The sequence below is a fragment of the Sorex fumeus genome, unplaced genomic scaffold, assembly GCF_029834395.1.
Source record: "Sorex fumeus unplaced genomic scaffold, SorFum_2.1 ptg000044l, whole genome shotgun sequence".
NCBI classification, from domain to species: Eukaryota; Metazoa; Chordata; class Mammalia; order Eulipotyphla; family Soricidae; genus Sorex; species Sorex fumeus.
This window is the reverse complement of record NW_026606101.1, coordinates 9,390,450-9,402,959: the sequence shown is the minus strand read 5'-3', so window position 1 is coordinate 9,402,959 and position 12,510 is coordinate 9,390,450. Positions and strand designations below refer to the sequence as shown.

Sequence of the window (12,510 nt, the reverse complement as noted above, 5' to 3'; positions counted from 1 at the left end):
CGGAACCATATGGTGTCAGGGATTGAACCTGGGTTGGCCCCAGGCAAAACAAACCCTGCCCACTCACTGTTCCAGCTCTCTGAGCTCTGCTTCCTTCCTTCCTTCCTTCCTTCCTTCCTTCCTTCCTTCCTTCCTTCCTTCCTCCCTCCCTCCCTCCCTCCTTCCCCCCCCCTTTTTTTTAAATGTCATTGAGTCACACCTGATGATGCCCAGTGGTTACTCGGCTGCACTCAGGAATTTCTCCTGGCGGTGCTTGGAGGACCATATGGGATGCTGAGGATCAAACCCACTGTACTATCGCTCTGGCTCCTATGTTCTTTCTTCTTCTTCTTTTTTTATTTTTGGTGATGGTGGGGTATTGGGCCACACTTTGACAGTGCTCAGGAATTAATCCTGTCTCTGCTCAGAGATAACTGCTGGTAAAGCAAAGGAGACTGAGGGGTTCTGGGGATTGAACCCAGCTGCATGTAAGGCAAACCCAATACGAGCTGTATTATTGCTCTAGCCCTCATGTTAGCCTCATGGCTAGGTTTCTATGAGCCCACTCACAGAGCACTGTGGCAGGAATTAGAGAAGGGCTTTCACTTTTCTCCTATAATTTAGGGTCAACCTTTTTGAGGGGCCACACCAGCAGTGCTTGGTGGGTACTCCTGGCTCTGTACTCAGGGAACATTCGTAGTGGTTGCTCGAGGAACCATATGTGATGCTGGGTACTGAACTGAATTGGAGTTGGCTGTGTGTGAGGCAAAGATCTAACCCCTGTAGTATCTCTTTGGACCTTGGGTCACTTCTTTTTTTTACTTTTTGGGTTACACCCAGCATGATCAGGGGTTACTCTTGGCTCTGCACTCATGGTGGTGCTTGGGGGACCATCGGGGATGCCAGGGATTGAACCTGGCTTGGCCCCTTGCAAGGCGAATACCCTCCCCGTTGTACTACTGCTCTGGCCCCTCAATTCTTGATAGGGGGTGATGATCTAGAATGCCAGATATTCCAAATACTTTCACCTCAGCAATAAGTAAATAGAACCTGGCTCACAGAGAAAAATGACAACACCCTAAAGACCTAAATGATCTAATTCTCCACTTCTCTGGGGCCGTGGCTGGCCCTGCACTCCTGACCTAGAAGGGGGCTTTTGTAAGACCCTTAGGTGAAGCTTTAGAGGCACGTGCCTGGGATTCCCCAGTACCAGGCATTTCCTGCCACCGCTGGCTCTGACTCCAGTTCTAGCCTCGGGCCTTGATCAATTTATTCCTTTCTTTTTATTTGATTCCCACGCAGGTTGGCTGTATACAAGGCAAGGGCTTTCCCCACTGTACCATTGCTCTGGCCCCGATTCTGGCCAGAATTTCTGTAGAGGCACAGGGAGGGGCTGAAGACGGTAGGCACGGGAGTATGGCTCAATCAGAAGCTGCCCACTGCGCTGCTGGAGGCAAACAGTGAGTGTGGGAACATCACATTACAAATGGGAACCTGGAACTCCCTCAGGAAGCTTTTACCTCCACATAAGCAGCTTAGACTTTGCGCTGAAATCCATAAACTGCACTGAACTGCAGCTAAGTCTCTGCTGGTCAGCCCTGACCAAGGTTCCGTGAGGACCTCTGTCCAACCCACTGGGCTGATATAGCAGATCAGAGGCATTATCTCCATGCTGAGCAAAGCCCCTGGGACACGGGCAATGAGTGTTCAGGACTTAAAAAGAAACAATGTCTGCAGCCACAACCAACACCAAAAATAGCGTGGTCTGGGTACTCTTCAAACAACAGGAGTAGGGAGTTTCTTGAGCTCTTTTCAAATCTGGGGTGATGGGTGGCTAGGATGTTTTTTGGTTTGGGGTCACACCTGACTATGCTGAGGGCTTGCCTGTGATTCTGTGCTCAGGCAACATTTCTGGCAGAGTTTGGGGAACCATTAGGGTACCAGGGATTGAACCCAGGTCAGCCACATGCAAAGCAAGCGCCTTACCCACTGGCTCCATGGCTAGATTTGGTTTTCGGTGTTGAGCCTTGTCTCATTTCCAAATTAAAACAATAACAACAAAAAAACAATCATATGTCCTGAGAGTTAAGAGTACATCAAAAAATTGTTATTCTAAGAAAATAGAATACTAAAAGAGAAAGGCTTCCGTTAGTATTAAAAATTAGCAAAATAATGTAAAGAATACTGCCTAATGTCTTTTTCCTTGAATAAAAATTTCTTAGCTTCAGCATTCAAAATACAGAATGAAAGTACTAGTTGTCACTAAATTTGTGAAACTGCAACCAAATTCCTAAAGCAATCAGTTGTGTTGGAAGAAGCAAGAGCGTTTCTGTAAACACTGATTGCAGACATCCATACCACTCATTAGAAATGCAGCCGTGTTCTGACAGACGTTCCCCGGATTCCAGCAGGACTATGGGGTAAACCCGTGAAATTCCACTCCTGTTTTCGAGGTGTTATAAGGGGGGCAACCACATCGCCATCCTGTCATGGAGAGAAAAACTAGAAACAGAAAATCCAGTTTTCATATGTGCAGTGAAATCTTAAGCATGCGCTTCTTACTCCTGCAGGTAGACTGCTTCTAGATAGACTTCCTCTGGGGAAACCCCACATCATACATACCCAGATATAAACTCTATGCTTGGGTCACATTAGAAGACCACAGTCAGGTAAGACACTCATTGAAAAGGCCACCAGAAAGATCTTCACCAAGCTGTACACTGCCTGAGTCTGTAACCCAATGCTTCTCTTCCTTCATACGCCTTTCATGAACCAGTGTGTCCTGTTTTCCAGAAAAGGCAATATGTCTCCTGCCTAGTCCTCCTGAAGTAAATGGTCCTGGTTATATAGCAAATAATGGCAAAGATAGTATATATCTGCAGTTCTTGAACTTTTCTTCAAAAAGCTGTAATTAATTTTTTTTTTTTGGCGTGTATGTGTGGGGGGCAGTGGTGGTGGTGGGAGGGTATATTTTGGTCACGGCCTGTTGTGCTCAGGAGCTCTTCCTGGCTCTCTGTTCAGGAGTTGCTTCTGGGATGCTCAGTCACATGAAAGGCAAGCACACCTAAATCCCTGTGCTATAACTTTAGCCTTTTTGTTTTGCTTTGGTTGGGGGCCACACTTTTGTATTGCTGTTGCCCAGGGGTTACTCCTGGCTCTGCACTCAAAATTATTCCTGTCTGTGCTAGGGGTCCTATATGGGATGCCGGGGATTGACCCTGGGTCAGCCGTGTGCAAGGCAAGTGCCCTACCTGCTTTACTATCGCTCCAGCCTCTCCAGATCCTTTGTGTCTAGTTTTAATTTATAAAGATCGCCCCCAAGAGTGAATGGGACTGGGGGACGCCCTACAATGCATGGCCTGGAGGTGCTTAGGGGATTTAGGTGCTTGCCTTACTTGCTGTATTATCACTTTGGGCCCCTGGTGAGGATTTGTTTTCAGTGTTGAGCCTTGCCTCATCTCCAAATTAAAGACAACCACCACCACCACCACCACCACAATAATATGTCCTAGGAGTTAAGAGTTCATAAAAGAATTGGTTTTTTAAGAAAATAAAATACTAAGGGTTCTGGAAATCTAACTCGCTGGCATCTCACATGCTAAGGCATGATATCTAGTACTCAAGCTATTTACCAGCCTACAAAGATGTAACTTTGAGCCCCCAACTGCCCAAATGAGGGATGGCCTAGAATGAACTGACACTGGGTCTTAGGAGCAGAGGATGTAAGAAGCTGGAACACTGGGGGCTGGAGAGATGGCACAGCTTTGCTTATTTTTTGGGGGGGAGGGTCACACCCAGCAATGCACAGGGGTTACTCCTGGCTCTACACTCAGGAGTTACTCCTGGCGGTGCTCAGGGAACCACATGGGATGCTGGAAATCGAACCTGGGTTGGCCGCGTGCAAGGCAAACGCTCTACCTGCTGTGCTATCTCTCCAGCCCCGAGATGGCACAGCTTTGCACATAGGAAGCCTGGGTTTGATTCCTAGCATGCCCAGTCCCCTGAGCATAGCTGGGAGTGACCCCACAATTATAAACAGTTTTGAGCACCGCCAGGTATGGCCCCCAAACTAAAAATATCCACCCTAAAATCTCAAACAGATACTTCAATTATACTTTCAATGAGAACTTTTCAAAGAGAAGTAAAGATCAAGGGCCAGAGAATTAGTACAATGAGTAAGGTCCTTGCCTTGAAAGTGGCTGACCTGGGTTTAATTCCGGACACTCACATGGTCCCCCGAGCCCTTCAGGAAAGATCCCAGAGCACAGCTGAGTGTGGCCCAAACATAAAACATAACTCCGCCCCAGAGTAAAGATCTTATTTGCTTTCTATTTAAAAATAAAAAATTATGTAAAGTATGTGAACAAAAAGCCACTCACTCACCTGTGGTTTAGTGAAATTTCTCAATAAGCACCACTGAACAAAATGTTGCCGTGCTTTATGTAAACTTTTTTCATCCATCTTTTTGCAGTATACTCGAATCAGCTGTTCTGCAAATCTCTCTGGTAAAAGCTGTGAGACCTTTTTAAAGATAAAAACATTTTACTATTAGGGCTGGAGTGATAGCACGGCAGGCAGGGCTTTTGCCTAGCACGTGGCTGACCCGAGTTTGATTCCCAGCATCCCATATGGGCCCTCAAGCACTGCCAGTAATTCCTGAGTAATTCCTGAGTGCAGAGCCAGGAATAACTCTGTGCATTGCAGAGGGTGACCCAAAAACCAAACCAAACAAACAAACAAACAAAAAAACACCCTTCCAAAAAAACCGTTTTACTATCACCTTGAATTCACACATGAAAAGAAATCAGCTACTCCCTAGAGTCCCAAGCTTCATTTTTTTTTTTAAGACAGGCAGTGAAGTAAAACAGATTTTATTTGGAGGATTTTAAGGTGTGGAGGGAGAGAGGGTGAAACAGAGAGAGCAATGCACTCAAGAGAAAACGCGGGCTTCTCCAAGGGCGGAGAGAGCCCCTACATACATCCTAGCACGAAAGCACGAAAGTCCACATCTCAAGAGGGGAGGTGCAGGCAACACATGTGCTTGGCCGCGTGGGTGCAAGCAGCACACAACTCGGGCAGAACAAGCGCCTCAAGCTTCATTCTTGATGTTATATTAAAAGAATCACATGATTTTATTATTTTTATCCCACGATTTTATGGGATTTTATGATTTTATTATTTTTATCCCGAGATCTCCAAGCCTACTCGGATTGGAGTCGAGCATCCTCCACCCAGATCCTCCAAATTCCAGTAGGCGGGGGTCACACCCACCAACTGGCCCCCTGGTGCCGTGTAATCCCATCAGCGGCCAAGACTCAGAGACTATAAAAGCCAGCTCCCGGAGGGAGAACAGTGCAGTCTCCTGCCCCTGCGCCTGGCTATTCCTCGCCGGGGCCCCTTGGAGGGGAGCGGGTTGAGCTTTCCTCCCCGCCCTGACCAGGGCCCCGGCAGGCGAAGACCTCCAGGACCAGCCACCACCATGCTGAGACCACTCTCCGCACACCTGAAGGTACCGGCAGAGGGACAAAGCCACGTGGGTTCTGGGGCTAAGATCTCCAAGCCTACTCGGATTGGAGTCGAGCATCCTCCAACCAGATCCTCCAAATTCCAGTAGGCGGGGGTCACACCCACCACCTGGCCCCCTGGCGCCGTGTAATCCCATCAGCGGCCAAGACTCAGAGACTATAAAAGCCAGCTCCCGGAACCGAGCGGCCGCATTCGTGGCCTCGCGACATCTTATTATGACATCTCATTCCTACTTTGACAAACTGGCAGGCTACCGAATGTAGCCTGCCCACACGGCAGAGTCTGGCAAACTCCCCGTGGCGTACCCAATATGCCAAATACCAGTAACAATGATGGGTCTCATTCTCCTAAAGAGCCTTGAATATAATCTCAGGGCTAGGATGAAGGAGACGTTACTGGGGCCTGCTCGAGACAATCGACGAATAACAGGATGATCTGTGATCTGTGATCCCACGATTTTATATCAATAAGACTAGAGGGAGGAGTATGTCCTGTGTACAGTAAGTGTGATCTAGTCCCACGCTCCCAAAGAAAAGTATATATGGACTACAGATTCTCATACAGAAGAGATACAAAAAAACATTTCATTTATATGACTTCCACTAAATTTTTGTTGTTGTCATTTTGGTTTGGGGCTTGGGAATGAGCCAAACTGGAGTCACCTACTGTCACGACTTCCACTAATTTTCCAAACAGATTTATAACCTCACTTCTAAAGCAAAAATGGCACTATCATATTTAGGAAACAGGAAGGACTGGCTGTTAAGGTGGTCTAGTCCAGTGGTTCTGAACTACCAGGATGACGATCACTGCAAGTCTAGAGGTGTAAAAAAGGTGAGGAACCACTGGTCTAGTCTACACAAAATCAGGTAGGCTTTAATTTTAAAATTTAGTTTATTAATTTATTATTATTTTGTGGGGGAGGCACACCTGAAGGTGTTCAGGGATTACTTCTGGCTCTGCTCAAGAGTCCTTCCAGTAAACATAGTTGGACACATGTAAGGCAGTCACCTTACCTGCTGTACTATCTCTCTGGCCTTAGTTTTTGTTTGTTTTTAGCTACATCTGGCAGTGTTCAGGGCTTACTACTAGTTCTGTTCTTAGGGGTCACTCCTGGCAGTGCTCAGCAGAACTTATGTGGTGCCAGGGATCAAAACTGGGTTGATCGCATGCAGATAAAGTACTTTAGACACTTCACTATTGCAATGCTCTTCACTCCCCCTCACTCCAGTTCCAGTAGGATTTTTTTTTTGGGGGGGGTTGGGTCATACTCAGTGATGATCCTGGCTTTGCACTCAGGAATTACTCCTGGGTTGCTCAGGGGACCATGTAAAGTACCAGGGATCAAAGCTAGGTCAGCAGCATATAAGGCAAATGCCCTACTTGCTATACTGTTGTTCCAGCTCCTCTAGCGTTTTTTTTTGTTTTTAACATTGACTTTACAACCGTAACTGTATGCAAAAATGACAATTTACTCTAAAGATTTACCAAATGCCACCAGAGGCTATTTGAATAAGACATTACCTGATTTCTCGAAATCTTGATTGCTTTATTGATGTCACTCTTACAATAGAAGTCAACAAGATCAATTGGATTCCTGTCTTGCATTCCATAATCCATGCTGATAACCTTCACAAAAGCAGCAAATAAGAGATCACTTATATAGCAAACATGAGAACTAAGTTCAGGGTTGTAAAACATCACAACGCATGTAGCATAGGTCTCTGGAGGATCTGAAGTAAAAGTACTGGGAAAGGGACTCAGTGCAAAGAAGACTCCAGTGTATGACCTGTAGGGATCTGGTACTGAAATCTGGGGATATGTGTGGTTCAATCTGTGTGTGTGTGTGTGTGTGTGTGTGTGTGTGGGCGGGGGGGAGGGGAGAAGGGGGGTAATTTGTGCTTTCATTATAAATTTCTAAATTTAGTTGTTGTTGTTTTGGGACACAACCAGAAGTGCTCAGGGCTTACTTCTGGCTCTGAAACCAGGAATCACTTCTGGTGGGGTTTAGGAAATGATATGGAGTGCTGTGAATCGAACCCGGGTTGACCGCATACAAGGGAAACAAATGCTTTACCTGCAGTACTATCCCTCTGGCCCCAAGTCTGTAAATTTTATACTACAGTCACTGGTAGGCACTAAAGATACAACAAGAAAATCAGATATAATCCTAGCCACCACAGACCATGTAGCCTAAATGGAGAGTAAAAAAATAATTAGAAAAGCATTTATTCAATTTATTTAAGACTTTCAAGGAAAAATTTTAACAGGGGAATGTAATCTAGATCAATTTCTTTCTTTTTTAAGAATTAAAAAATTTCTAAAAAATTTAATTTAATTTATTTTATTTTTATAATATTTAAAATTTATAAAATTTTGATAGCACTACGGTAGGGCGTTTGCCTTGCACGCAGCCAACATGGCCGACCCGAGTTCGATTCCTCCGCCCCTCTCGGAGAGCCCGGCAAGCTACCGAGAGTATCTTGCCTGCACGGCAGAGCCTGGCAAGCTACCCGTGACATATTCGATATGCCAAACATAGTAACAACAAAATCTCCTATGGAGACGTTACTGGGCCCGCTCGAGCAAATTGATGAACAACGAGAGGGCCTTTACTTTATTTACTTTACTTATTTTTATAAAATTAAAAATTTATAGCCTTATTTTATTTTTATAAATTGTTCACAATACAATAGGTCTCATTCCCCTGACCCTGAAAGAGCCTCCAATCATTAGGAAAAGACGAATAAGAAGAGGCTACTAAAATCTCAGGGCTGGGAGGAATAGAGACATTACTGGTGACCGCTCGACTAATTCGATGATCAATATGATGACAGTGATACAGTGACAGTTCACAATAATTTATTACATTCAATTTTCCAACACCAATCCCACCACCATTATACCTTCCCACACCATTATTTCAGATTTCCCACCAGCACCCAAGCTTTTGCTAAAAGCAGGTGCTAAATAATTTATTTTGTATTGCTTGTTATGAATACTCTGCTAAAAATAATCCAAAAGTGACCCTAGAGCAAAGTGTGTGAAGACTGTTGTATTTCACCCTGGAGCCATTAAGCCCTTTTATAGGTGATTATTAACATGTTGTTATAGGTTAAGCCTAGTGTGCTTATACTTTTTTGGATGAATTATTAGTTGCCTTCTACTTTACACACCATCAAATGTGGTGTGCTATGCTCTCTAGAAATTCTAAAATTTTAAATAGGGTGATACAGTTGGAATTAATTTTTTTTTCGCTTTTGGGTCATACCCAGAGATGCTCAGGGGTTCCTCCTAGCTCTGTGTGCAGGAATCACTCCTAGCGGTGCTCAGGGGACCATATGGGATGCTGGGGATTGAACCCAGGTCAGTCGCATGCAGGACAAATACCCTATTGACTGTACTATGACTCCAGCCCCTGAGGTTAAACTTTTAATTGGATGGTGACTTGGGGGTCTGGAAGGATCTCTGTAGCTTGCTGTTCTCTTCTGAGATTTATAAGTGAGTCTCTGGATTATGACCATAAACTCATTACCAATGAGCTTATATTGTGCCAGAGGCAGTTCATGGGTGTGACTGCCAGGCTAGACCAATTTCTTATGTAAAATAGATATATATTAGACTGGGAAATGGCTGAGAGGGCTGGAGCATGTGCTTTGCATGTAGGAAGTTTGAGTTCAATTCCTGGCACAACACAGTCCTGAGCACAGCCAGGAATGAACTCTAAGCAAGAAGACAAGTGGAGCCCCTTAATAGTTGGATGTGTATCCCAAATTAAAAACAAAGAAATTTGTTTCTTTTTTTGGGGGGGGGTCACACCCAATGATGTTCAGTGGTTATTCCTGCTCTGCACTCAGGAATCAGTCCTGGCAGTGCTCAGGGAACCATATTGGATATCAGGGATCAACCCAACGAGGGTGCGTGTAAGGTAAAAACCTTACCCACTGTACTATCTCTCCAGTCCTTATTTGAATTTCTTACTGTGGAGGGTGTGTGTGTGAACACACTCACTGGTGTTCAGGGCTTACATACTCCTGGTTCTGCACTCAGAGATCACTCCTGGCAGTGCCTGGGGGAATCATGTGTGGTGTTGGGAATGAACCTGGGTTGGGTATGTGCAAGGCAAGCACCTTACCTGCTGTACTATCTCGCTGGCCCTAAAAGTTATTTTTTAAAAACTAGGCACACAACTCAAAGGCGAATGTGCAATAATTGCCTGGGTTTAGTTGCCGGCATGATCCTCTGAACACTGCCAGGAGAAACCCCCAGGAGTAGTGGCCTCAGAACACTGCCAGATGTGGGTTCAAAATAGAACAGGGAAATTTCAAATGATAAAACATTCTCTTCATATACTATGAGGCTAACTACTTACATCCACTATGAAATCTTCATCTTTCAGTTCAGGTTCCTGTTCAGCTTCTGGAAATACTCCCTCAGGTTTAGCATCGGCAACCTCTTTTGGAAGGTGATTAAATTCTTCCTAGAAATGACAAGATTCTTCATGTTAGACTCTTAAGTTTGCCTTTTCCCCGCTTTGGTCTTATAAAAGCTTTTTATTTTTGGTAACACAAATATCTTTCTTGGGAAACGTTAGCAAAACAAGAGGGTCAAAGGTTTTATCACTGTCACTGTCATCCTGTTGATCGTCGAATTACTTGAGCAGGTGCCAGTAACGTCTCTATTCCTCCCAGCCCTGAGATTTTAGCAGCCTCTTCTTACTCATCTTTTCCCAATAACTGGAGGCTCTTTCAGGGTCAGGGGAACAACACCTGTTGTTGTTACTATATTTGGTGTATCGAATACATCACAGGGAGCTTGCCAGGTTCTGCCCGTGTGGGCAGGATATTCTCGGTAGCTTGCCGGGCTCTCTAAGAGGCATATATTTACATATTTGTCTATGATTTCTTGCCTTACTGTCTGAACCCTATCAGATATGGTGTAGTAATTGTGAAAAATGGGTAGGAAGTGTCGTGTGGCGATGGTTGGGTAGTGGAGGTCCGCTGTCGGGGCTGGGTCCTTTGGAGTGGGGAGGGCTCTCACCCGCCCCACAGCCTGGCGTGGAGTCCGGCGGCATGGTTCTGTGAGCCTCATTTTATACTGCCGTCTGGGAGGAGCATCCTGATTTCTGTCCATTTCCCAAACCTGTTCTTTTTGGAGGGGAGGGGGCGGTGGCACACTGGCACACCTGGTGGTGCTCACGGCTTACTCTTGGCTGTGTGCTCAGGGGTCACTCGTAGAGGTGCTTGAGATGGGTTGCTAGGGACTGAACCCAGATTCATTACATACAGGAAAAGCACCCTGCCTTGCTTTCCTTTTTCCTCCTGCTTTGTACAAGCCCTGGTGTCCAGATCAGCTAAGACTTGATTCAGGCCAACATCCTTACATTGGTCACCATTAATCAGAGAAAGCAAAGCTGTTGAGAATCCCCAGATGTATTTGAGGTGATATTGTCCAGATCTCTCTTAGTTCTTCTCTATACACTCTTTTTTGCTTATCTGTTTTTGTTGCTGCTGTTGTTGTCTATTTTGGGGTTGCACCCGGTGGTGCTCAGTTTACTGCTGGTTCTGCACTAGGGGATCCCTCTTGGTGGGCTCTGGGGACCATATGAGGTGCTGGTGATGAAACTCGAGACCCTGTGTGCAAGGCAAGCACCCAACCCACTATACACTCTCCAGCCCTTTTCTGTTAGTTCTTCACGCCAAGATTTCATTCAGAGCATCTTCCTCAGGTGCAGCACCCTTCTTGGCAGTGTAGAGTTCATAAGCATCAAACTAAACTTAGAGTTTTCAACAGAGCCAGGGCAACTTCCTCAATGTTGTGACCTGTGAGTACTTCCATACAGATACGTCCAGGGCATCCCTTTTTCCTGGAGAAATGTTGCTTTGATCTGTTGATGCTATGCCTTATATTTTTTTTAGTAAGAAGTCAATGATGGTTGCTTCATCTACAACTTTAACTGTTAATCACTTTATCTTTTAGATTTTGGGGGAACTGCTGACCGCGTTATCTTTTAGATTTTGGGAGGGGCCACACCTGGTTTTGCTTTGGGCTTAGTCCTAGTTCTGCGCTCAGAGATCACTTCTGGTGGTACTAAGAAGACTATGGGGTGCCAGGAATTAATCCTGGGAAAGTGCCTTTGCTGCCCTATCACTATACCCCCTTTGTCACTGCTGTATGACAAGCTTCAATAACTGAAGATAGTCTAAAGGTAGGATAACGTCTTTTGCAGACTCAGGATGACTTCTGGATTCTTTCTCAATTTTTTTTTTGGGATGGGGGAAGCCACACCCAGTGATGCTCAGGGATTACTCCTAGCTCTGCATTCAGAAATTATTCCTGGTAGTGCTCAGGGGACCACATGGGATTCTGGGAATTGAACATGGAATGACTGCATGCAAACCAAGTGCCCTATTCACTGTACTATGACTCTGGCCCCTCATTTCACAGTTTCAATGTATTTTGCCCTTCATTATCAATTTACCAGGTCTTCTTAGATTGTTCTGATACCCCAGACATTTATTTACCCCCTTCTTCCAAAGAACTAAAGAGATTCTTCTCTGAATATTTAGCACTCAGAACCCTAGCTTTTTACCATTAAGTATAACTGTCACAAAGAGAGTCTCCCTCTAAAATTGAAAATTTACTTTCAAAAAGGTGGTTAGAGATACTTTTTACCAATATTTTGCTTTTAACAATGTCATCTTTTAATCAAATTTTAACAAAACAATTTTCACAACAAAAATTTTCACATTAAAAAAGTGCAGTTGGGGGCTGAAGAGACTGCATAGCAGGTAGGGCAGTTGCCTTGCATAAAGGTGACCTGTGTTCCATCCCTGGCATCCTATATGGTCCTCTAAGCTCCCAGGTGTGATTTCTGAGTGCAGAGTCAGGAGTGAGTGCTGAGCACTGCTGGGATGCCAGATATTGAATCTGGGTTGGCCACATGCATGGCAAGCATCTTAACCACTGTACTACTGGCCTGGCTCCTAGAAGTTGTATCACCCT

The 12,510-nt window shown here is 45.1% G+C and overlaps 1 protein-coding gene across 2 annotated transcripts in view; it reads right to left on the bottom strand.

The window, feature by feature from the left end:
• Positions 1-2,092: 2,092 nt before the first annotated feature.
• The window catches only part of SAMHD1 (SAM and HD domain containing deoxynucleoside triphosphate triphosphohydrolase 1), a 49,680-nt gene continuing 39,262 nt past the window's right edge, over positions 2,093-12,510 (bottom strand). The window contains exons 10-13 of one of the 2 annotated variants that reach the window (XM_056121303.1): positions 9,878-9,985; positions 7,030-7,134; positions 4,363-4,500; positions 2,093-2,463 (exon numbers count right to left, since the gene is read on the bottom strand). In XM_056121303.1, the coding sequence (XP_055977278.1) occupies positions 2,344-2,463; positions 4,363-4,500; positions 7,030-7,134; positions 9,878-9,985 (471 nt within the window). In that variant the 3' untranslated portion in view covers positions 2,093-2,343. Of the gene's footprint in view, positions 2,482-4,362; positions 4,501-7,029; positions 7,135-9,877; positions 9,986-12,510 lie in introns of both variants that reach the window. The other variant, XM_056121302.1, reaches the window with a different exon arrangement.